Source organism: Chlorocebus sabaeus, chromosome 26 (genome assembly GCF_047675955.1).
Source record: "Chlorocebus sabaeus isolate Y175 chromosome 26, mChlSab1.0.hap1, whole genome shotgun sequence".
Lineage (NCBI taxonomy): Eukaryota > Metazoa > Chordata > Mammalia > Primates > Cercopithecidae > Chlorocebus > Chlorocebus sabaeus.
Window position 1 is genome coordinate 17,217,681 of NC_132929.1, and position 24,500 is coordinate 17,242,180.

General features: G+C 47.1%; 1 protein-coding gene across 1 annotated transcript in view; it reads left to right on the forward strand.

Annotated features, from left to right (window-relative positions):
• The first annotated feature begins 19,725 nt into the window (after positions 1-19,725).
• The window catches only part of RTF1 (RTF1 homolog, Paf1/RNA polymerase II complex component), a 67,529-nt gene continuing 62,754 nt past the window's right edge, over positions 19,726-24,500 (forward strand). The window contains exon 1 of the mRNA XM_008016959.3: positions 19,726-19,942. Within this exon, the coding sequence (XP_008015150.1) occupies positions 19,745-19,942 (198 nt within the window). The 5' untranslated portion in view covers positions 19,726-19,744. The remainder of the gene's footprint in view (positions 19,943-24,500) is intronic.

Consider the following 24,500-nt stretch of genomic DNA (forward strand, 5'->3'; position numbering starts at 1 on the left):
CTGTCGCCCAGGCTGGAGTACAGTGGCGCGATCTGCAACCTCCGACTCCTGGGTTGGAGCAATTCTCCTGCCTCAGCCTCCCGAGTAGCTGGGATTACAGGTGTGTGCCACCACACCCGGCTAATTTTTGTATTTGTAGTAGAGACAGGGTTTCGCCATGTTGGCCAAGCTGGTCTTGAACTCCTGACCTCATGATCCACCCACCTCAGCCTCCCAAAGTGCTGGTATTACAGGCGTAAGCCACTGTGCCCAGCCAAAGCACTTAAACATTGTTTGTTTGTTTTTTTTTTTCTTGCTGCCAGGGAAGACAGAGTCAACACTGTAGCTTAATTATTCACTCACTTCTCACTTCCTCCGCCACGCTGTGAGCTTTCTTGGGTCCAGACTGCGCTGTTTTTCCTTTCCCCAGAATGTCCCATAGCGGCGGGAATTTACTGCTCAGTGTGAATTTGAGAGCATGTACTTCGGTAACACCTTTGTTTTCTAAGGCTCCGAAGGAGCTCACCAAATACAATAGCCCTTTCCATATTTTCTCCATCACTAGTTTCCACGCCGCCTCCTCTTCCTCAAATTCTGCTTGGCTTCTCTAGACTCTACAGTTGCTTCCTCAAACCTTCCCTTTCTGCCCCCATCACTGACTCTTCTATTATCTTCCCACAACCTTTAATGCGGGCTGTCTCCATGGCCCATCCTGCACCTAGTTGTTTTCTAGTTTGAAAAATATAAGTTATTGGCCCGGCGCGATGGCTCACGCCTGTAATCCCAGCACTTTGGGAGGCCGAGGCGGGCGGATCGCAAGGTCAGGAGATCGAGACCATCCTGGCTAACACGGTGAAACCCCGTCTCTACTAAAAATACAAAAATTAGCTGGGCGTGGTGGTGGGCGCCTGTAGTCCCAGCTACTCAGGAGGCTGAGGCAGGAGAATGGTGTGAACCCGGGAGATGGAGCTTGCAGTGAGCCGAGATCATGCCACTGCACTTCAGCCTGGTCACACAGAGCGTGACTCCGTCTCAACAACACCACCAACAAAAACTCAAAATGTCTTTTTGTTGTTGTTTTTTAGGAAATACCCTTGAGTAATAAAAAAACTAAATGTCTAAAACTAAATGTGTCATTTTTCCTCATACTAATTCCTCCTCTTATCTCCCTATTTCTGTAAATGGCCACATCCTTCTAGGCTGGAAATCCTTGACTGTCCTTGTCTCCTCTCCTTAAAATCTTCTCTTATTGATTCTAAATCCTGTTGCACTCTCTTGCTGTTTTTGATGTTTGATCTCTTCACGCCTTCTTTCCAAACCCACTGACACGTTTCTTGTTTTTTTGGTTTTTAAAATATAGTAGCCATCCTAATGAGTGTGAAGTGGTATCTCATTTTGGTTTTGATTTGCATTTCTCTAATCATTAGTTGTTTGCTGCCTTTTTTTTTTTTTTTTTTTTTTTTGAGCCACAGTCTTCCTCCCTCACCCAGGCTGGAGTGCAGTGGCGCAGTCTCGGCTCACTGCAACCCCCGCCTCCCAGGTTCAAGTGATTTTCCTGCCTCAGCCTCCCAAGTAGCTGGGATTAGAGGTGCACGCCACCACACCGAGCTAATTATTGTATTTTTAGTACAGACAGGGTTTCGCCATGTTGGCCAGGCTGGTCTCAAACTCCTGACCTAGTTGATCCACCCACCTCAGCCATCCAAAGTGCTGGGATCACAGGCGTGAACCACTGTGCTCGACCTGTTTTTTGTTTTTTTGAGACAGAGTCTTGCTCTGTCGCCCAGGCCAAGGTGCAGTGGCCCGATCTTGGCTCACTGCATCCTCTGCCTCCCAGGTTCAAGTGATTCTCCTGCCTCAGCCTCCTGAGTAGCTGGAACTACAGGCATGCACCACCACACCCAGCTAAGTTTTGTCATTTTAGTAGAGACAGGGTTTTACCATGTTGGCCAGGCTGGTCTTGAACGCCTGACCTCAGGTGATCCACCCACCTTGGCCTCCCAAAGTGCTGGGATTACAGGTGTGAGTCACTGCGCCCTGCCAGGATAGTTTTTATTATTATTATTTTTTTTTTAAGCTGCTGAGTTTGTGTTAAGCAAGATCCTGTCATTTCCAATCAATATTAAATGAAATAATATATGTAAAATGTTTGCATAATTCTTGAAATTGTTTGGTAAATGTGCAAAAAAGCTAGCTATTATTGCTGAACTCTAGGACAGTGTTCAACAAGTACACAGTCCAGTAGAGGCATGTCATCAAACAAATAACTGTAGCACAGTTAGAAACTATAGTAGAGGGAGGTATTATGTACAAGACTGGCCCAAAGAAAGGTGTCATGAGTACTTATGGGCTAGACATTGAGTTTAACACTTCTCAGGCATTTTCTCTTTTCATTCTCAGAACAATTCTGTGAAGTAGGTACTCATATTACACCTATTTCCCAGGTAAGAAAACAGATGTTAAGTAACATGCTAGTCACATGCTTGTCACAGCTGTTGAAGTGGCAGAGCTGGGATTCAAACCATGTCTGTCTGCTAAATCCAGGATACATGCTCATTATTCACTACATTGTATCATGTCTGCTTCTCTGAGTTAGCTAGTAGTTCCTAGAGGAAGAACATGAACTGAGCATTGAAGGATAAGGCATTTAACAGACAGATGAGAGGCAGAAGGGCACTCCAGGTGAGGGAACATGTATATGCAAAGGCAGGGAGTTACGAAACAGACCATGTGCCCGCAGAAATGGAAGACTTCCGCTTGTCAGAATAGTAATGATTTCTACTGTCTCTCTCTTTTTTTTTTTTTTTTTTTTTCCCAGACGGAGTCTCCCTCTGTCGCCAGACTGGAGTGCAGTGGCACGATCTCAGCTCACTGCAACCTCTACCTTCCAGGTTCAAGTGATTCTCCTGCCTCCTGAGTAACTGGGACTACAGGGGCGTGCCATCATGCCCAGCTAATTTTTGTATTTTTAGTAGAGACAGGGTTTCACCATGTTGGTCAGGATGGTCTCCATCTCTTGACCTCATGATCCGCCCACCTCGGCCTCCCAAAGTGCTGGGATTCCAGGCGTGAGCCATCGCACCACCCCAATGTCTACTGTCTAAAAGCAACATAGAGTCAAGCCCAGGGATATTGCCTTACAATACCATATCTCTTAAGACTTACCATGGGCTGGCCGGGCACGGTGGCTCACGCCTGTAATCCCAGCACTTTGGGAGGCCAAGGCAGATGACTCACCTGAGTTCAGGAGTTTGACACCAACCTGACCAACATGGAAAAAACCTGTCTCTACTCATACAAAATTAGCCGGGCATGGGGGTGCATGCCTGTAATCCCAGCTACTTGGGAGGCTGAGGCAGGATAATTGCTTGAACCCAGGAGGCGGAGCTTGCAGTGAGCCAAGATCGCGCCACTGGACTCCAGCCTGGGCGACAGAGCGAGACTCCGTCTCAAAAAAAAAAAAAAAGGCCGGGCGCGGTGGCTCAAGCCTGTAATCCCAGCACTTTGGGAGGCCGAGACGGGCGGATCATGAGGTCAGGAGATCGAGACCATCCTGGCTAACATGGTGAAACCCCGTCTCTACTAAAAAATACAAAAAACTAGCCGGGCGAGGTGGTGGGCGCCTGTAGTCCCAGCTACTTGGGAGGCTGAGGCAGGAGAATGGCGTGAACCTGGGAGGCGGAGCTTGCAGTGAGCTGAGATCCGGCCACTGCGCTCCAGCCTGGGCGACAGAGCGAGACTCCGTCTCAAAAAAAACAAACAAACAAAAAAAAAAAAAAAAAAAAAATCACCACAGTCTTGTAAGACAGATGTTATTTCCCTCCTTTACCCTTGAAGGGAATGAAACTCAGAGAGGTTAGGTGACCCAGCCAAGTTCACAGAGATAAGCAAGTGGCCTCTGAATGCAGGTCTGGTAAGCTCTATGCACCAATTTGGATTGAAGGATGAGGTGAGAGCAGGAGAGGGAAGCAGGAGAGCAGTTTCTCAACTATTTTTTGCTGTGACCCATAACAAGAAACGTAATTTACTATGATCTAGTGTATACATACATATATATGTGGTGGCATTTTCTAGCACTCACCCACATCCACTTAGTCTGTACTTCTGGGCATATTGGAGGATAATACTTCTCTGCCTCTTTGCAATTAGGCAGTCACATGACTAGCTCTGGCCAATAGATTATGAGCAGAAGTGACATTTATCATTCCTGGCCAAAGCATTTCATTTCACTTTCAAGAGCATCCAGTGAGGCCGGGCCCGGTGGCTCATACCTGCGATCCCAACAGTTTGGGAGACCAAGGCAGGCAGATCATTTCAGGTCAGGAGTTCGAGACCAGCCTGGCCAACATGGGCAAAACCCCGTCTCTACTAAAAATACAAAAATTAGCTGAGCGTGGTGGCAGGCGCCTGTAACCCCAGCTACTCGGGAGTGTGAGGCAGAAGAATTGCTTGAACTTGGAAGACAGAGGGTGCAATGTGCCAAGATCACGCCACTGCACTCCAGCCTGGGCGACAGAATGAAATTGTCTCAAAAAAGAAAAAAAAAAAAAGATTATCCAGTGTTCTCTTCCCCTGTAGCAGTTATTGTGAAAGCATATATTGAGACTGATGTGCCACAAGACAGAAACACCCTGCATCAATAAAGCAACAAGAAGAGAACAGTTACATCTCTGAGATTTGCAGTAGACTTTGTATGAGTGAAAAATAAATTTTGCTCTGTTACTCTACTGAGATTTTGGTACTGTTTGTTACTGCAGCAAAACTTAGCCTATCCTGATTTACACAATATATAAATGAAACATACAGGCCAGACACAGTGGCTCATGCCTGTAATCCCAGTACTTTGGGAGGCCAAGGCGGGTGAATCACCTGAAATCAGGAGTTTGAGACGAGCCTGACCAACATGGAGAAACCCCATCTCTACTAAAAGTACAAAATTAGCCGGGTGTGGTGGCACATGCCTGTAATCCCAGCTACTGGGGAGGCTGAGGCAGGAGAATAGCTTGAACCTGGGAGGCAGAGGTTGCTGTGAGCCAAGATTGTGCCATTGCACTCCAGCCTGGGCAAGAAAAGCAAAACTCCGTCCCCCCCCCAAAAAAAAAAGAAATGAAACATACAATACTTCCATTAATCTATGTAATATACTCCAATAGTTTCAATTATATTATATTACTTTTGTTTGTTTGTTTTTGAGACAGAGTCTCACTCTGTTGCCAAGGCCAAAATGCAGTGGTTGATCTCAGCTCACTGCAACCTCCACCTCCCACGTTCAAGCAATTCTCCTGCCTCAGCTTCCCAAGTAGCTGGGATTACAGGCATGTGCCACCATGCCCAGCTAATTGTTGTATTTTTAGTAAAGATGGGGTTTCACCATGTTGGTCAAACTCCTGACCTCAGGTGATGCACACACCTTGGCCTCCCCACTTGCTGGGATTACAGGGGTGAGCCACCACGCCGAAGCTATTATGTTTCAATTTAATCATGGTTATTTGGCTGGGTGTGGTGGCTCACGCCTATAATCCTAGCACTTTGGGTCACTAAGGGAAGCAGATCACTTGAGCCCAGGAGTTCAAGACCAGCCTAGGCTACATAGCAAGACTCAGTCTCTACAATAAAGTAAAATAAAATTTGCCAGGCATGGTGGAACACACCTGTGGCTCTAGCTACTCGGGAGACTAAGGAGGGAGGATCACTTGAGCCCAAGAGGTCAAGGCTACAGTGAGCCATGACCCCACGACTGAGACCCAGACCCAGACTCTGTCTCAAAAACAAACAAATAAATAAACAAAAAATATGGTTACCTGTGACCACGAAATTTATTTCATGACCTGCAAATCGGTCACCACTCACAGTTTGAAAATAACTATTATAGAGGTGGTCTGGGCCAGACCACAACACAAAGTATATTATACACCAAACCCCAGTTTTTATTTTATCCTGTGGACAAAGGGGTGCTCATGGAAAGGAGAAATACAAACCAGGTTATTTTTTAAATATTGTCTAAGAAGAAGTCACATGATGGCTTTAGGGGATGAAGATGACATAGAAACTGGGAAGACAGTAAGGACCAAGTGCAGTGGCTCATGCCTGTAATCCAGCAGTTTGGGAGGCTGAGGCAGGAGGACCTTTGAGCCCAGGAGTTCAAGACTAGCCTGAAAAAAAAACATACATATGTGTGTGTGTGTGTGTGTATCCAAGTGTGATGGAACACGCCTATAGTTTTAGCTACTCCAGAAGCTTTAAGATCGAAGGATCACTTGAATCCAGGAGGTCAAGGCTGCAGTGAGCTATGATCCTGTCACTGCACTCCAGTCTAGGCAAAAGAGCAAGACACTATCTCTAAAAAACAAAAAACAAAAAAAAACAAACAAAAAAAAAACAAAAAAGAAGAAAGAAAAAGGAAAAGAAAGAAAGAAAAAGAAGGTAAGGAGACTAATGCAATACTAATACCATAGATTAAAGTATTAAAGAGGCCGGGCGTGGTAGCTCATACTTGTATTCCCAGCACTTTGGGAGGCCAAGGTGGGTGGATCACTTGAGGTCAGGAGTTACAGACCAGTCTGGCCAACATGGTGAAACCCCTCTCTACTAAAAATACAAAAATTAGCCGAGTGTGGTGGCGGGCGCTTGTAATCCCAGTTACTCCAGAAGCTGAGGCATAAAAATCACTTGAACCCAAGAGGTGGAGGTTGCAGTGAGCCAGGGTCGCACCACTACACTCTACCCTGGGTGACAGAGAAAGACTCTATCTCAAAAAAGTAAAAAATAAAAATAAATAAATAAATAAAAATAAAGCATTAAAGAGGCAGCAGCAGTGGGGATAAATAAAGGGGATAGTGAGATGTATTAAGAAGACAGAATCATGGCCGGGCGCAGTGGCTCATGCCTGTAATCCCAGCACTTTGGGAGGCCGAGGCCAGCAGATCACAAGGTCACGAGTTCGAGACCAGACTGAGCAACATGGTGAAACCTCGTCTCTACTTAAAAATATAAAAATTAGCCAGGCTTGGTAGCATGTACCTGTAATCCCAGCTACTCAGGATGCTGAGGCCGGAGAATTGCTTGAACCTGGGAGGCAAAAGCTGCAGTGAGCCAAGATCATGTCACTGCACTCCAGCCTGGGTGACAGAGCAAGACTCTGTCTCAAAAAAAAAAGAAGATAGAATCATGAGGCTTAGGAAGCTTAGTAGGCTTAAGAGGGGGAGTTCTGAGGAAGGGTAACAGGGGGCAGGTTTAGATAACAAAATGGACAGTGATTGCATCAATTAACATAGGCCAGGTGGGGTGGCTCACACCTGTAATCCCAGCAATTTGGGAGGCTGAGGTGGGCAGATCACCTCAGGTCAGGAGTTCCAGACCAGCTTGCCCAACATGGTAAAAACCCATCTCTACTAAAAATACAAAAATTACCTGGGCATAGTGGTGTGCACCTGCAGTCCCAGCTACTCAGAAGGCTGAGGTGAGATAATCACTTGAACCAGGAAGGTGAAGGTTGTAGTGAGCTGAGATCACGCCACTGTGCTCTAGCCTGGGTGACAGAGCAAGACTCCATCTCAAAAAATAATAATAATAATATAGGGAGTAATAAAGGAAGAACAAGTTCAGAGATAAGGATAAGGAGGTTAGTTTATACTTTTTTTTTTAATACTGAGTCTCCCTCTGTCGCCCAGGACTGGAGGGCAGTGGCACAATCTTGGCTTACTGCAAGCTCCGCCTCCCGGGTTCATGCCATTCTCCCACCTCAGCCTCCTGAGTAGCTGGGACTACAGGCGCCCGCCACCATGCCCGGCTAATTTTTTATGTATTTTTAGTAGAGACGGCGTTTCACCTCCAAAAGTGCTGGGATTACAGGCGTGAGCCACCGTGCCCAGCCTTTTTTTTTTTTTTTTTTTTTGGAGACAGAGTCTCGCTCTGTTGCTAGGCTGGAGTGCAGTGGTGTGATCTCGGCTCACTGCCACCTCCAACTCCCTGGTTCAAACAATTCTACTGCCTCAGCCTCCCAAGTAGCTGGGACTACAGGTGCATGCCACCACACCCAGCTAATTTTCGTATTTTTAGTAGAGACGAGGTTTCACCATGTTGGGCAGGATGGTCTCGATCTCCTGACCTCATGATCTGCCCGCCTCAGCCTCCCAAAGTGCGGGGATCCGAGGCATGAGCAATAGCATCTGGCCTAGTTTATACATGTTAATCTGAGATACTTGTGGGATATCTGGGTAGGGATACGCAGTAGGTCTGTTGACATGTCTGGAGACTTGGGGAGCCAAATCGGCTGGTTGGATAGTCTTGGGGATTATATCCGCAGAATAGCTTTCAAGCCCTGAGTGAATATCTAGTCATTAATTCACTCAGTAAATATTTGAGTACAACTATGTGCCAGACATCATGCTAGGCAACAGCTGGATATCATAGAGTATGCAGCCTAACAAGAGAAAAGACCTAAGATAGAAAAGCAGGCCGGGCGCGGTGGCTCAAGCCTGTAATCCCAGCACTTTGGGAGGCCAAGACGGGCGGATCACGAGGTCGGGAGATCGAGACCATCCTGGCTAACACGGTGAAACCCCGTCTCTACTAAAAAGTATAAAAAAAAAAAACTAGCCGGGCGAGGTGGCGAGTGCCTGTAGTCCCAGCTACTCGGGAGGCGGAGGCAGGAGAATGGTGTAAACCCGGGAGGCGGAGCTTGCAGTGAGCTGAGATCCGGCCACTGCACTGCAGCCTGGGCGACAGAGCGAGACTCCGTCTCAAAAAAAAAAAAAAAGAAAGAAAGAAAAGCGACATTTTCCGGTTGCTGTATGGTAGCACACTTGTAACCCCAGCACTTTTCGAGGCTGAGGCGGGAGGATCGCTTGAGGCCAAGAGTTTGAGACCTGCCTGGGCAACATGGTATAACCCCATCTCTACTAAAAATACAAACATCAGCCATTTGTGTTGGCACACACCTGTAATCCCAGCTACGTGGAGGGCTGAGGTTGCAGTGAGCTGAGAGTACACCACAGCACTCCAACCGCACTTCAGCCCAGGCGGCAGAGAGAGACCCTGTCTCAAAAAACAAAACAAAACAAAACAAAACAAAGACAAAGAGGCCAGGCTGAGTGGCTCATACTTGTAATCCCAGCACTTTGGGAGGCTGAGGAGGGTGGATCACCTGAGTTCAGTAGGTCAAGACCAGTCTGGCCAACATAGTGAAGCCTCATCTCTACAAAAACACAATTAGCAGGGTGTGGTGGTGAGCACCTGTAGTCCCAGCTACTTGGGAGGCTGAGGCAGGACAATCGCTTGAACCTGGGAGCCGGAGGTTGCAGTGAGCCAAGATTGTGCCATTGCACCCCAGCCTGGGTGACAAGAGCAAAACTCTGTCTCAAAAAAAAAAAAAAAAAAAAAGCAGGGCGCAGTGGCTCACGCCTGTAATCCCAGCACTTTGGAAGGCCGAGGCAGGCAGATCATGAGGTCAGGAGATCAAGACCATCCTACCTAACACGGTGAAACCCCCTCTCTACTAAAAATACAAAAAAAGAAAATTAGCCAGGCATAGCGGCGGGTGCCTGTAGTCCCAGCTACTCGGGAGGCTGAGGCAGGAGAATGGCGTGAACCTGCAAGGCGGAGCTTGCAGTGAGCCGAGATGGCGCCACTGCACTCCAGCCTGGGCAACCGAGCGAGACTGTGTCTCAAAAAAAAAGAGTGGCCAGAGTGATAGAAGCAGAACCTAGAGAAAGTTACATCACAAGGCCAGATGTGGTGGCCCATGCCTATAATCCCAGCACTTTGTGAGACCAAGCCCGGTGGGTCTTCATTTGACGTCAGGAGTTTGAGACCAGCTTGGCCAACATTGCAAAACTCTGTCTCTACTAAAAATACAAAAATTAGCCAGATGTGGTGGCACATGCCTGTAATCCCAGCTACTCAGGAGGCTGAGACAGGAGAATTGCTTGAACCAGGGAGGCAGATGTTGCAGTGAGCTGAGATTACACCACTGCATTCCAGCCTGGGAGACAGAGAGACTCTGTTACAAAAAAAAAAAAAAAAGAAAGTTGCATCACCTAAAGCAAAGGAGTCGAGAAAGGGAAGTAAACAGGGCCAATGACACAGGGAAGTCAAATAAGGTAAGAACTGAGAAGGAACAATGGATATGGTAATAATTAGTGACCTTGGCATGGGAAACAATTCTTGTCCTGTCATCAAGGCTAAGGAATAAATGGAAGATGAAAGAGTACAACCAAGGGTGTGGCCTATACTTTCATAAGCATGGCTCTGGCCAGGCACAGTGATTCACACCTGTAATCTCAACAATTTGGGAGGCCTAGGCAGGAGGATCACTTGAAGTGAGGAGTTCAAGGCCAGCCTGAGCAACATAAGGAGACTTCATCTCTACAAAAAAAAAAAAAAGAAAGAAAGAAAGAGTTAGGTGTGGTGGCAGGCACCTATATTCCCAGCATTTTGGTTGCTAAGCAGCATTTCCTCTTTGTTTTTTTTGTTTTGTTTTGTTTTGTTTTTTTGAGACGGGGTCTCGCTCTGTCACCCAGACTGGCAGGCAACCTCTGCCTACCAGGTTCAAGTGATTCTCCTGCCTGGGGGTGAGTTGGGACACCAAGGATTAAGGCAGAGCCAAGAACAGAAAGAAGCCAGACTTCTGACAGTATCTATGCTGCTGAATCAGGCATTCCCTGAGGCCAGACCTGCTTCTGGACTTTTCAGTCATGTGAGTCAAGATTATTTTGTTTAAGCTAGCTTGTGTTGAGTTTTCTGTTACTTGTAGCCAAAAGCATCCTAACTGATACAGCTGTGGAGGAAGAAAACAGAACATGAAGTCAGCATGCAGGAGGCTTATTATTTTTTTTTAATATATATTTTATTTTTCTTGAGATGGAGTCTCGCTGTCACCCAGGCTGGAGTGCAGTGGTGCGATCTCACCTCACTGTAATCTCCACCTCCCAGGTTCAAGCGATTCTCCTGCCTCAGCCTCTTGAGCAGCTGGGATTACAGGCATGTGCCACCATGCTTGGCTAATTTTTGTAATTTTAGTAGAGACAGGGTTTCACCATGGTGGTCAGGATGGTCTCGACCTTTTGACCTTGTTATCCACCTACCTCGGTCTCCCAAAGTGCTGGGATTACAGGCTTGAGCCACCACCACACCCGGCTGACATTTTTACTTTTTTTTTTTTTTTTTTTTTGAAATGGAGTTTCGCTTTTGTTGCCCAGGCTGGAGTGCAATGGTGCAATCTCAGCTCACTGCAACCTCTGCCTCCTGGAATCAAACGATTCTCCTGCCTTAGCCTCCTGAGTATCTAGGATTACAGGCATGTGCCACCATGCCCGGCTAATTTTGTATTTTTAGTAGAGACAGGGTTTCTCCATGTTGGTCAGGCTGGTCTCAAACTCCTAACCTCAGATGATCCGCCCACCTCGGCCGCCCAAAGTTTTGGGATTACAGGAGTGAGCCACCTCGACGGCCCACATTTTTATTTTTTAGATGAAAGAGATATGTTAAAAAGAAGCCAGGGTGCCTGTAATCCCAGCTACTCAGACAGCTGAGGCAGGAGAATCGCTTGACTGAGAGGTGAAGGTTGCAGTGAGGTGGGATCGTGCCACTGCACTCAAGCCTGGGCAACAGAGTGAGACTCTGTCTCAAAAAAAAAAAAAAAAAAAAAAATGGGAGCCAGCTGAGAGAGACTGAAGGCACAGAACCAAGAAACTCAGAGCAATAATCAATAGAGTAATGCTTCTGAGAAACAGAAGTAACAAAACATAGGACATAGAAGGAGCTTTAAACAGAAGAAAATGCTCATCTGTGCCTGGGACAACGTAGGCACTTAATAAATATTAGTAAATTTAGTAGATCAATGATTTAGGACCTTCTAAAACTCCTCTGTATTGATAGAGGAATTTATAACTGATTTATAGAAGGCTACATTCTTCTGCATTTTGCATCTTGCCAAGTCGTTCTCTGAGGTCACCCTAGCTTCAGCTTTTGAAATACCTTGTTATCATGTGCATGCACTGACTTTTTCAGGAAATGTAGGGACAGAAAAGAATCTCTGATCCTGAACTCTTCACATGATTTTTAGGCTTCTCTCTGTGTGTCCAGTGTTTTTCAAAATGAGTCCCTCTCATAACTTACAAGGAAATCACTCTAGGCATCTGTTAAAAATGCAAATTTTGGCCGGGCTTGGTGGCTCACCTCTGTAATCCCAGCACTTTGGGAGACAGAGGCAGGTGGTTCACAAGATTGATTAAGACCATCCTGGCCAACATGGTGAAACCCCATCTCTACTAAAAATATGCAAATTAGCTGGATGTGGTGGTACGCACCTGTAGTCCCAGCTGCTCAGGAGGCTGAGGCAGAAGAATTGTTTGAACCTGGGAGGCGGAGGTTGCAGTGGGCCAAGATCACGCTACTGCACTCCAGTCTAGGTGACAGAGCAAGACTCCATCTCAAAAAAAAAAAAAAAAGCAAATTTCGCACTTTGGGAAGCTGAGGCAGGTGGATCACGAGGTCAGGAGTTCAAGACCAGCCTGGGCAAGATGATGAAGCCCCGCCTCTACTAAAAATATAAACATTAGCTGGATGTGGTGGCGGGCACCTGTAATCCCAGCTACTCGGGAGGCTGAGGCAGAGAACTGCTTGAACCCGGGAGGCAGAGGTTGCAGTGAGCCAAGATGGTGCCACTGCACTACAGCCTGGGCTACAGAGTGAGACTCCATTTAAAAAAAAAAAAAGCAAATTTCTTGACTTCACCTACTAAATCAGACTTTGCATTTTATCAAGCTCCCAGGTAATTCTCACCAAAGTTGGAGAACTACTGTATCAGTTTGCAAACAGGAATGGTGTCTTGTCCATCTTTGTTTATTTCTCTGGTCCCAGCTACTTGGGAGGCTGAGTTGGGAGATGGCTGGGGCCTGGGAGGTTGAGGCTGCAGTGAGCTGTGATTTTGCCACTGCATTGCAGCCTGGGTGACAGAGTGAGACTCAGTCTCAAAACAAAACAAAGTAAAACAAAACAAAACAAAACTTTGAGATGATGGACACTTGCATAGGAAAAAAAAATTAGTTCTCACTTACCAGGAGAAAGCAATTAAATACAAAGAAGGCAAGGATTCCCATTTAATATATACTCACCATGTGTATTTTAGTCATGGAACTCAGTGGTAGACATTACCTCATGGTTATACAAAGCATTTTCTCACACTCCCTGGTGCCACTTTGGCGTGGCACTCAAACCAGTCTAACACTGTAGGGAGAAACCACATTGTAGGATAACACATGTTGCATGATTCTGTTTTGGGGTGTGTTTACATGTATTCCCTAAGAGGTCTGGAACAATATGGACTAAACTAGTCATAGGAGTTTTTCCTAGAGAATGAGATTGGGAGAGAAGAGGGATGAGGGTGAGGACCTCCTTTTTACTTTATATACTTCTGGATTTGGGCTTCTTATCTACAGTGGACATGTATTAATTTTGAACTTTAAAAAATTTGGCTGGGCATGTTGGCTCATGTCTTTAATCCTAGCACTTTGGGAGTCCAAGGCAAGAGGATCACTTGAGCCCAGGAGCTCAAGACCAATGTGGGCACCATGGTGAGACCTTGTCTCTACAAAAATATTTAAAAATTAGCTGGGCATGGTGGAGCGCCTGTTGTCCCAGCTACTCTGTGAACCATGATCCTGTCACTGTATTCCACCCTGGGCAATGGAACAAGACTCTGTTTCAAAAACAAAAAACAAAACAAAGCAAAACAAAAACTATAATAGTACATTATTTTAAAAAAAAAAAAAAAAGTACATTACTTAAATCCAGGCACAGTGGCTCACGTCTGTAATCCAAACACTTTGGGATGCTGAGGTGGGAGGACTACTTGAGCCCACGAGTTCGAGACCAGCCTGGGCAACACAGGGAGACCCTGTCTCTGCAAAAACATACAAAAAGTAGCCGAGTGTGGTGGCGCACTGTAGTATCAGCTACTCAGGAGGCTGAGATGGGAGGACTGTTTGAGCCTAGGAGGTTGAGGCTGCAGTGAGCCATGATGGTGCCATTGTACTCCAGTTGGGGGCACAGAGCAAGACCCTGTCTTTAAAAAATAAAAATAAATACAATTGGCCGGGCGTGGTGGCTCACGCCTGTAATCCCAGCACTTTGGGAGGCCGAGGCGGGTGGATCACCTGAGGTTGGGAGTTCTCGACCAGCCTGACCAACATGGAGAAACCCTGTCTCTACTAAAAATACAAAATTAGCCGGGCGTGGTGGTGCATACCTATAATCCCAGCTACTTGGGAGACTGAGGCAGGAGAATCGCTTGAACCTGGGAGGCAGAGGTTGCGGTAAGCCGAGATCATGCCATTGCACTCCAGCCTCGGCAACAAGAGCAAAACTCTGCCTCAAAAAAATTAAAATAAATAAACAAATAATAAATACAATAAATAAAGAGACTTTCAATGCCTGCAGTAAGAGGTCAAGGAAATCTGAGCCTGAGGATAATCATCAGAGTAGCCAGAGCTCCAATAAGGTTAAACTCCCAAGCAAGTCAGTGTGCCTAAGCCAAAGGCCAGGCCCTAGTTGAGAAATAATAGGACCATAACAAATGAGATGGGGATATCTGGTTAATGCCCCTAAAGAATTTGAAATCTCAGCTACTCCCGAACCTTCTGAATCTGCAGAAATGATCTTCCATCCAGCACTCCTTTTCTCCTTTTATACACTGCAGAGGCTTGTCCCTGGCAGGACGGCAGGATTTCTCCTTCCCCTCAGAATCTGCTCTTACCCCTCTCCTGGTCACTAGACTTATATAGGGTTAAGTCACCACATAACCCAGTGGGGGACTTATTGGGCCTAGTAAAGGAGGCAAAGGACTATACGCCAAAAGAGCTGCAAGAACTAGCCAAGCAGGTAGTGGCAGGAGCTGGGAGAGTAGCAAAGGACTGGATTCTGAGGGTGGCTGATCAAGAGCACCAAATTGTAAGATTGGGCCGGATATGGTGGCTCATGCTGTAATCCCAACACTTTTGTTTTTTTGAGACGGAGTCTCTCTCTGTTGCCCAGGCTGGAGTGCAGTGGTGCGATCTCGGCTCACTACAAGCTCTGCCTCCTGGGTTCACGACATTCTCTTGCCTCAGCCTCTTGAGAAGCTGGGACTACAGGCACCCGCCACCACGCCCGGCTAATTTTTGTATTTTTAGTAGAGACGGGGTTTCACCGTGCTCTCGATCTCCTGACCTCGTGATCCGACCGTCTCAGCCTCCGAAAGTGCTGGGATTACAGGTGTGAGCCACTGCGCCCGGCCAACCCCAACACTTTTAAGAGACTGAGGCAGAAAGATCACTTGAGGATAGGAATTTGAGACCAGCTTGGGCAACATAGTGAGATCTTGTCTCTACAAAAAATAAAAATAAAAAAATTAGCAGAGTGTGTTGGCACACGCCTGTAGTCCCAGCTACTTGGTAGGCTGAGGTGGGAGGATTGCTTGAGCCCAGGAGTCTAAGGCTACCATGAGCCATGATCATACCACTGCACTCCAGCCTGGGTGACAGTGCAAGACCCTGTCTCAAAAAAAAAAAAAAAAAAAAAAAAAAAAAAAAAAAAAAAATTATAAGATTAGATAAGGGAGAGTACTGTTTTTTTGTTTTGTTTTGTTTTGAAATGGGGTCTCGTTCTGTTGCCCAGGTTGGAGTGCAGTGATGCGATCTTGGCTGTCTGCAACCTCTGCCTTCCAGGTTCAAGCAACACTCCTGCCTCAGCCTACTGAGTAGCTGGGACTACAGATGCATGCCACCATACCTGTCTAATTTTGTATTTTTAGTAGAGACAGGGTTTCACCATGTTGGCCAGACTGGTCTTGAACTCCTGACCTCAAGTGATTCACCCTCCTTGGTCTCCCAAGGTGCTAGGATTACAGGCATGAGCCACCACGCCTCGCCTAACTTACTTTTATTATTATTTTTTAAATTTTGAGATGGAGTTTCACTCTTGTTGCCCACTGGAGTGCAATGGTGCGATCTCAGCTCACTACAACCTCCGCCTCCTGGGTTCAAGTGATTCTACTGCCTCAGCCTCCTGAGTAGCTGGGATTACACGCACCTGCCACAACGCACAACTAAATTTTTTTTTTTGTATTTTTAGTAGAGATAGGGTTTCACCATGTCGGCCAGGCTGGTCTCGAACTCCTGACCTCAGGTAATCCACCCGCCTTGACCTCCCAAAGTGTTGGGATTACAGGTGTGAGCCACCACACTCGGCTTGGCCTAATTTACTATTTTTTTCTGAGACATGGTTTCCCTATGTTGCCAAGGATGGATTCGGCTTCCTGAACTCAACCGCTCCTCCTACCTTAGCCTCCCAAGTAACTGGGAGGCTCCAGGCCTGCTTTGTAACTTATACCTTATAAGAACCCAAAGAGACAGACACTATCATTATCCTCATTTTACTAATTGGAAACTTTCACTGGTTGGGTTCTCTGGGAAGCTGACTCAAGAGAGAGTTTAAAGCGATGTTTATTCACTAAATTTAGACATTGATCAGTCTCAGTATGGACTAACTTCAGTACGGAATCATTAGAAGACCTTTGCAGAAAGATCACAATCTACAGATTTCACTCAAAGAACATACTTTTATTAATTCCAGTCAAGGGCCACTGGAATTTTAGCAATTTAAAATTTTGGCTTTCCTTTTAGCAATACTGTGTATTGACACATTTAAAGAGGGTCCTCCAGAACGGCACCACAGGCTTCAGGGTGGCTAGACATAGGGAAGCTGGGCTGGTGATTCGGGGTCATCTTGGCCATGGGCTGGGTTCCAAGGATATGTTGGGGGAGAAAAGTCTATGGGCTGTATCTTAGGAAAATTCTTCTAGGGTAAAGAGGTAGTTGGACTTTATTTAGGTTATTTTATTTATTTTTTTGAGACAGGGTCTCACTCTGTCACCCAGGATGAAGTGCGGTAGTGCGATTGTTTTCTTTTTTCCTTTTCTTTTTTTGAGACGGAGTCTCGCTATTGTTGCCCAGGTTGGAGTGCAGTGGCGCGATCTTGGCTCAGTGCAACCTCTACCTCCCAGGATCAAGCAATTCTCTGCCTCAGCCTCCCAAGTAGCTGGGATTACATGCGCCTGCCACCACGTCTGGCTAATTTTTGTATTTTTAGTAGAAATGGGGTTTCACCATCTTGGCCAAGTTGGTCTTGAACTCCTGACCTTGTGATCCACCTGCCTCGGCCTCCCAAAGCGCTGGGGTTACAGGCAAGAGCCACCGTGCCCGGTCCACGTTATTACTATTATTATTATTATATTTTTGAGACAGAGTCACGTCTGTTGCCAGGCTGGAGTGCAGTGGTACGATTTTGTCTCACTGCAGCCTCCACCTTTGGGTTCAAGTGATTCTCCTGCCTCAGCCTCCCAAGTAGCTGGGGTTACAGGAATGCGCCACTATGTCCAGCTAATTTTTGTATTTTTAGTAGAGATGGGGTTTGACCATGTTGTTCAGGCTGGTCTCGATCTCCTGACCTCATGATCCACCTGCCTCTGCCTCCCAAAGTGCTGGAATTACAGGCATGAGCCACTGTGCTTGGCTCTAATTTTTGTATTTTTAGTATAGATGGGGTTTCACCATATTGGTCAGGCTGGTCTCGAACTCCTGACCTCAGGTGATCCACCCTCTTTGGCTTCCCAAAGTGCTGAGATTACAAGTGCAAGCCACTACACCCTGCCCCTACCCTATATTCCTAATCACTAAAGGAAATAACTTCTGGAGATGACCTTTTTATCAGCTGACCTCAAACTTAAGTATAAAAGTGAGCTTATTTCCTACACACACCACTTCCCCAAACCTTCTTCTCTCCTCTTGTATTTCTTTTTTTTTTTTTTTTTTTTTTTTTTTGAGACGGAGTCTCGCTCTGTCACCCAGGCTGGAGTGCAGTGGCCGGATCTCAGCTCACTGCAAGCTCCGCCTCCTGGGTTCACGCCATTCTCCTGCCTCAGCCTCCCGAGCAGCTGGGACTACAGGCGCCCGCCACCACGCCCGGCTAGTTTTTTTGTATTTTTTAGTAGAGACGAGGTTTCACCGGGTTAGCCAGGATGGTCTCGATCTCCTAACCTCGTGATCCGCCCGTCTCGGCCTCCCAAAGTGCTGGGATTACAGGCTTGAGCCACCGCGCCCGGCCGTATTTCATTTTTTTGATGAATGGCCCACCTGCCACTAGCTTCCTAAGCTAGCATCTGAACATCAATAGGTATCTGGGAGCACTCCTTCCCTTACCCCTATCCCAAATCCTGGGGATTCTACCTTCCAAATTATCCAGAATCCATTCACTTTTTTCCATTCCCATAGCTTCGTCCTTAGTTCATCTCTTGCCAAGAAGACAACCATCCAAGGCATCTCCCTGCTCTTAGTCCATTCTCCATACTGCTGTCAGAGTACTCTTTGAAAAACACAAATCAGGCCGGTCGCAGTGGCTCACGCCTATAATGCCAGCACTTTGGGAGGCCGAGGCGCGTGAATCACCAGAGGTCAGGAGTTTGAAACCAGCCTGGCCAACATGGTGAAACCCCGTCTCTACTCAAAATACAAAAATTAGTGGGGCGTGGTGGAGGGCGCCTGTAATCCCATCTATTCTGAAGACCGAGGCTGGAGAATCGCTTGAACCCGGGCGGCAGAGGTTGCAGTGAGCCAAGATCGCGCCATTGCACTACAGCCTGGGCGACAAGAGCGAAACTCCGTCTCAAAACAAAAACAAAAACAAAAACAAAAACAAATTAGCTGGGTATAGTGGCAGGAGCCTGTAATCCCAGCTACTCAGGAGGCTGACGCAGGAGAATCGCTTGAACCTGGGAGGCGGCGTTTGCAGAGCCGAGACCGCGCCATTGCACTCCAGGCTGGGCAACTAGAGCGAAATTCCGTCTCCAAACAAACAAACAAACAAACAAAAAAACATAACCACCAATCAGGCAGGGCACGGTAGCTCACGCCTGTAATCCCAGCACTTTGGGAGGCCAAGGCGGGAGGATCCTTTGGGCCCAGGAGCTCGAGACCAGCCTGGGCAATATAGGGAGACCCCCGTCTCTACTAAAACACAAAACCAGACGCAAATCAAATCATGCGGTTCTTCAGTTTAAAATCTTTCAATACTCAACTTCAAACTCCCTAATTCAGCTTACTTATTAGGCTCTGAGTGACGCAGTCGCCGTGTCCTTCTCCAGCCTCGTCTCTCGCCTATCCCCACCCACAATCTCTGCTCCGGCCATAACGAACTTCAGTTCTCCGAACCCAACTTTATTATCGCTGAGCCATTTTGCCTACGCTGTTCTCTGCGTGCAACACTCTACTCTCCTTTTGGGTAATTCAGATGCATTCTCCAGGTCCCCGCTCAGCTGTCACTTGCACAGACCCGGTCGGCAGGCTCCAGCCCCCAACCGGTGTCCATCCCGTGGTCCAGGCGACTTATGTCTTTCAGGCCGTCTGCCCCTGAGGTCGACCCCTGCACGCCATCAGTGTCGGACAGCTGAAAGGCGGTAGACACGTGAGCCCCCTCAGAGAGAACCTGGATCCCTGCGGCTCCAGCCCCCTATAGGGAGAGAGCCCACCAAACTTCGGCTCCGTAGCAGACACAGACAAGCACTCCGGCGCAGTCGCGGGGAAAGCCACCACCATTCCCTGCCGGGAAACCGGGAGGGGGGAAGGCCCCGCCTCTCACGCTGCGTCGGGGGCGGAGCAGGGCGGGGCACCAAGCGCCCTGCGAACGGAGTGCGGCGAGCAGGGGGCGGGGCCAGGGGCGGAGCGGAGCGCGCATGCGCGGTCGCCTTTGTGTGGGTCGAGCGGCGGCGGCGGCGGCGGCAGTGGCGGTCCCACTGGCAGGCGGGCAAGAGGGGAGTCCGGGCGGCGGCCGGCGTGGGAGCCGGGGGACCACCATGGTAAAGAAGCGGAAAGGCCGCGTCGTGATCGACTCGGACACGGAGGACAGCGGCAGCGACGAGAACCTGGATCAGGTGAGGGCAGGCCGCGGAGGCGCGGGCCGGCGGAGCCAGAGGGCTGTCCGGGCCGCGGGAGCCGGGAGCCGGCCGGGCCTGGAGCCTTCCTACCAGACAGCCCAGCTCGCCCGGTGCCCTGAGAACCGCTGCAGCCCCTTTCCTGTCTTCCCGGAGTGTGCGGGGCCTTGGAGACCGGCCTGGGCCTGGAGACGGAGCCCCGAGGACTTGGCGCCTTGGGCGGGGAGGCGGGGCAGGGACCGGGCTGATGGGCCTCGGGCTCTGGGGTAGCGAAAGGGGCCGCGATCTTCCGGGGCCAGATCGGGGCGGCGGGCTGTATAGTCCAGGAGATCCAGGCTGGGCGAGATAGGAAGTATTGCCCGCCAACCTCGGAGGCTGGGAGGTTTTGGAGGAGGTGCAAGGGTGCGCGTCGGGCAGTGGGGGGCGAGGGCCGAGAAGATCCGCACTCTGGAAGATGGAAGTTTTTCGGACAAGGGGTGTGGACAGAGAGGAAGGACACTCGTAAATGTTCCTAGGAGCCTCTGCCATGCTTGCCAAGGATGACTTAGCTGTGGGCACGAGTTTATTTGGAGACTAGGGTCGTTTGTGTTTGAGAAGGGCCCCTGTTGGGGTGTCAGACCCAAAAAAACACTCTTGGGTGGAGGAAAGAGGGCAGATACTGGAGTAATAGAGAACTATGTAGGGCGACATGGAGGGACTGTGCACAACCCAGGTCTCCTCTTGGCCCTTTCATGCAGCATCCCAGAATTCTTTCTTACTTGAAGACTGTGCAGAAAGCACTGAAAGTAACCTTTGGCTTCAGGGTCTTGGGGTTGAACCTGTTTATATACTCTAGAAAACATTGTAGGGAGGAATCTGCTCTTTGTAGCAGTGCTCTAGTGATACCAGGCGATACAAAGATGGTCTCCCTAATGTTTAATGAGCAAATGATGTGAAGAAAGAATATGCAAGAGATAGTAGCTTTTGAGTAGAAAGAGTACTGAACTTGGAGTCTGAAAAATTTGAATTCTAGGCTGGGCTTATGCTATTTTCTAGCTATGTATCTTTGGTCTTAAATGTTAAATGAAGATGTAACATCAGCCTTGTGTATCTAATTGGTTTATTGTAAAGATCAAGTGTTTGTAAAAATTGATGGCAGTGCAAGCATTTGCTAATTGTAAAGTTTTTCTATAAATGGCTTCTTGGGGGTCTTTTGTCTGAAGCCAGAGGTCTCAGTTTGAAAGTATTAGGGGCTGGGCGCGGTGGCTCACGCCTGTAGTCCCAGCACTTTGGGAGGCCAAGGTGGGCGGATCATCTGAGGTCGGGAGTTCGAGACCAGCCTGACCAACGCGGAGAAACCCCGTCTCTACTAAAAATACAAAACTGGCGGGGCGTGGTGGCACATGCCTGTAATCCCAGCTACTCGGGAGGCTGAAGCAGGAGAATTCTTGAACCCGGGAGGCAGAGGTTGCGGTGGGCTGAGATCGCGCCATTACACTCTAGCCTGGGCAACAAGAGTGAAACTCTATCACAAAAAAAAAAAAAGAGAGAGAAAAGAAAAGAAAAGGAAAATAAAGAAAGAAAAAAGAATGCATTACGGCATAAAAGGGGATAACTTTTTTTTTTTTTTTTTTTTGGTGGGGATGGAGTCTCGCACTGTCGCCCAGACTGGAGTGCAGTGGTGCGATCTCGGCTTCACTGTCAGCTCCGCCAAGGGAAGGACTTTTAAGAAGAAAAGGACTGGGGAGGTGCTGTAGAAAGAGGACTGCTTTGAAAATGGTGGTAGGGGGGTGGAGAAGTAATGGGGCCTGTGTAGGACTATCTAAGGAATAGAAACTTTGTTTTGGGGCAGCAATTGAAAATGTTCTCATTGAAAGGCTCCTGAAGTTTACAAAAATATCAAAAGTGTAATTTTGACTGTAAAAGTTTGATTGGTAGATAATTTTAGACTGGCAATTGGAGTAGAATGTATTTTTTTTCTATCTTCTCATCTACAAATGTGAATGTTTCAGATAATAACAACATTGTCTACCATTTATATAGTGCCTAGGGTAGGCACTTTAATTGTTTTATTTACAGTGTCAAGTTTTCACATTATGGTAAATTTGGAATTATTTCCCCTACTTTACATAAAGAAAATGGAAGTTGAAAAAGTTAAATAATTCACACAGCTAGTAAGTAGTAACATTGGGATTTGAACCCAGATCTGCATGAGTACAAAGCCTGTACTGTTTCCACTATACCAACTTAATCTGTTAATTTTAAATTTTTTTCATACTGCAAGATGATAATGTTTCACAGTCATTTTTCATGGTGCTAGAATTCGTGTTTATAAAGTACACTGAATAGTTTAGAGGAAATTGGTACATACATTAAAAGGATTATTTGGGGAGATTTCTTGGTAAAGCACTCTCAAGACATCTGTTCAAATGATGAATGAACTGAACTGCAAATTATTGTCCTTAGTAGATTCCCACAGAATTCTGATAAATAAAATAAGTTGAGTGCTTCCTTTCGTGGTAGAGATAGTTTACCTGATCCACAAAAAGCTTTTTCAAAGTGGGAACTGGAGGGAATTGCCACTTTATTTATTTATTTCTTTATTTTTGAGACGGAGTCTTGTTCTATTGCCCAGGCTGGAGTTCAGTAGCACAATTTCAGCTCACTGCAACCTTCGCCTCCTGAGTTCAAGCAATTCTCCTGCTTCAGCCTCCTTGTAGCTGGGACTACAGGTGCCTGCCACCATTCCTGGCTAATTTTTGTATTTTTAGTAGAGACAGGGTTTTATCATGTTGACCAGGCTGGTCTCGAACTCCTGACCTCAAGTGATCTGCCCACCTCGACCTCCCAAAGTGCTGGGATTACAGGCATGAGCCACCATGCTTGGCCAGAATTGCAACTTTAAATGCAATTCTGAATATCTATTTGTAAAAGGAAATTAACGTAAAATGTGTAAGTAATACCTAATACATTTTAACAGCAATTTCAACTTCCTCTCCTTCAGCTTCTCATTTGCATTCTTGTTATCAGATGGGAACTAGATAAAAATTCCCTTTCCCTGCACATCTTAACAGGGGTACTGATGCCTTCTATTTGTTCAGCACTATGCCAGACTCAGAAGAATCAAAGAGGAAGATCTCTGCCCTCTAGACATTTTCACAAAAGACCTTTAGCACAAGTTCACAGTCAGTCCTGCTTGGGGGTCTTTAGGAATCCTAATGCATTCTGGATCTTTCCTGCCCCAAATACCTTGTGCTGCTCCATGTGGTTCTGAGTCTACACTGGGGGTATAACATTAGACTTACTGTCTAGTGTATGGTACTTATGGAAGGAACGAACCATGACAGATCACCGAGTATCTAGTGTTGAATGGAACGCAGTTAGTAAAGAGGCCTTTTGTCCCTGGGTTTTCCGATGGGAATCTGAGCCATTATGTCAAAAATTTTACCTCCAGTTTATTCCTTACTGAAGGTGAGATAGGTGGGCCTTCTAGGCTGGTTTTTCCGGGTGGTAGGGGCAGACCTCTGTGTGAGAAGCCACCTGGATTGCTTATTTAAAATGTGGGTTGAGACTTAGTGCAGCAGTTCCCGTCCCAGACCTACTGAATCAGACTCTCGGGATAGAGCTCTGGACTCTGCATTTGTAACAGGTATAGCTCAAGTAATTATGATTTATGTTAGTGATTAAGATCACTGCCTATATGCAAATTAATCTTTTTAGTAACACACTATAAGTATTTGGAAGAGAAATAGCTTCCTGTCTCTGCCATAGTACTTCCAAGTTAAGCGTACGTGTGTAGGCTGGGCATGGTGGCTCATGCTCTGTAATCTCAGCACTTTAGGAGGCCAAGGTGGGAGGATCACTTGAGCCCAGGTGTTTGAGATCAGTGTAGGCAACAAAGTGAGACCTCATCTGTACAAAGAATTTAAAAATTGGCCAGGTGCAGTGGCTCACATCTGTAATCCCAGTACTTTGGGAGGCCAAGGCGTGCGGATCACCTGAGGTGGGGAGTTCAAGACCAGCCTGACCAACGTGGAGAAACCTCATCTCTACTAAAAATACAAAATTAGCCGGGCATGGTGGTACTTGCCTGTAATCCCAGTTACTCAGGAGGCTGAGGCAGGAGAATCACTTGAACCAGGAGGCTGTGGTGAGCCGAGATCATGCCACTCTTATTGCTCCAGCCTGGGCAACAAGAGTGAAACTCTGTCTCAGAAACAAAAAACAAAAAACAAACCAAGAAAAGGCACTTGTATAACTAAAAGAACCTGACAGGGAAATTTTAAGATGTCAAAACTACTGGTTCTTTTTTTTTTTTTTTTTAAAGACAGGGTTTCACTCCTGTTGCCCAAGCTGGAGTGCAATGGCACAATTACAGCTTACTGCTGTAGGGTTGACCTCCCTAGCTCAGCCATCCTTCCATCTCAGCCTGTCAAGTAGCTGAGACTACAGGTGTGCACCACCACACGCAACTAATTTTTTAAATCATTTGTAGAGATGGGGGTCCCACTACATTGCCTAGGCTGGTCTCGAACTCCTTGGCTCAGGTGATTCTCAAGTTTTAGCTTCCCAAAGTGCT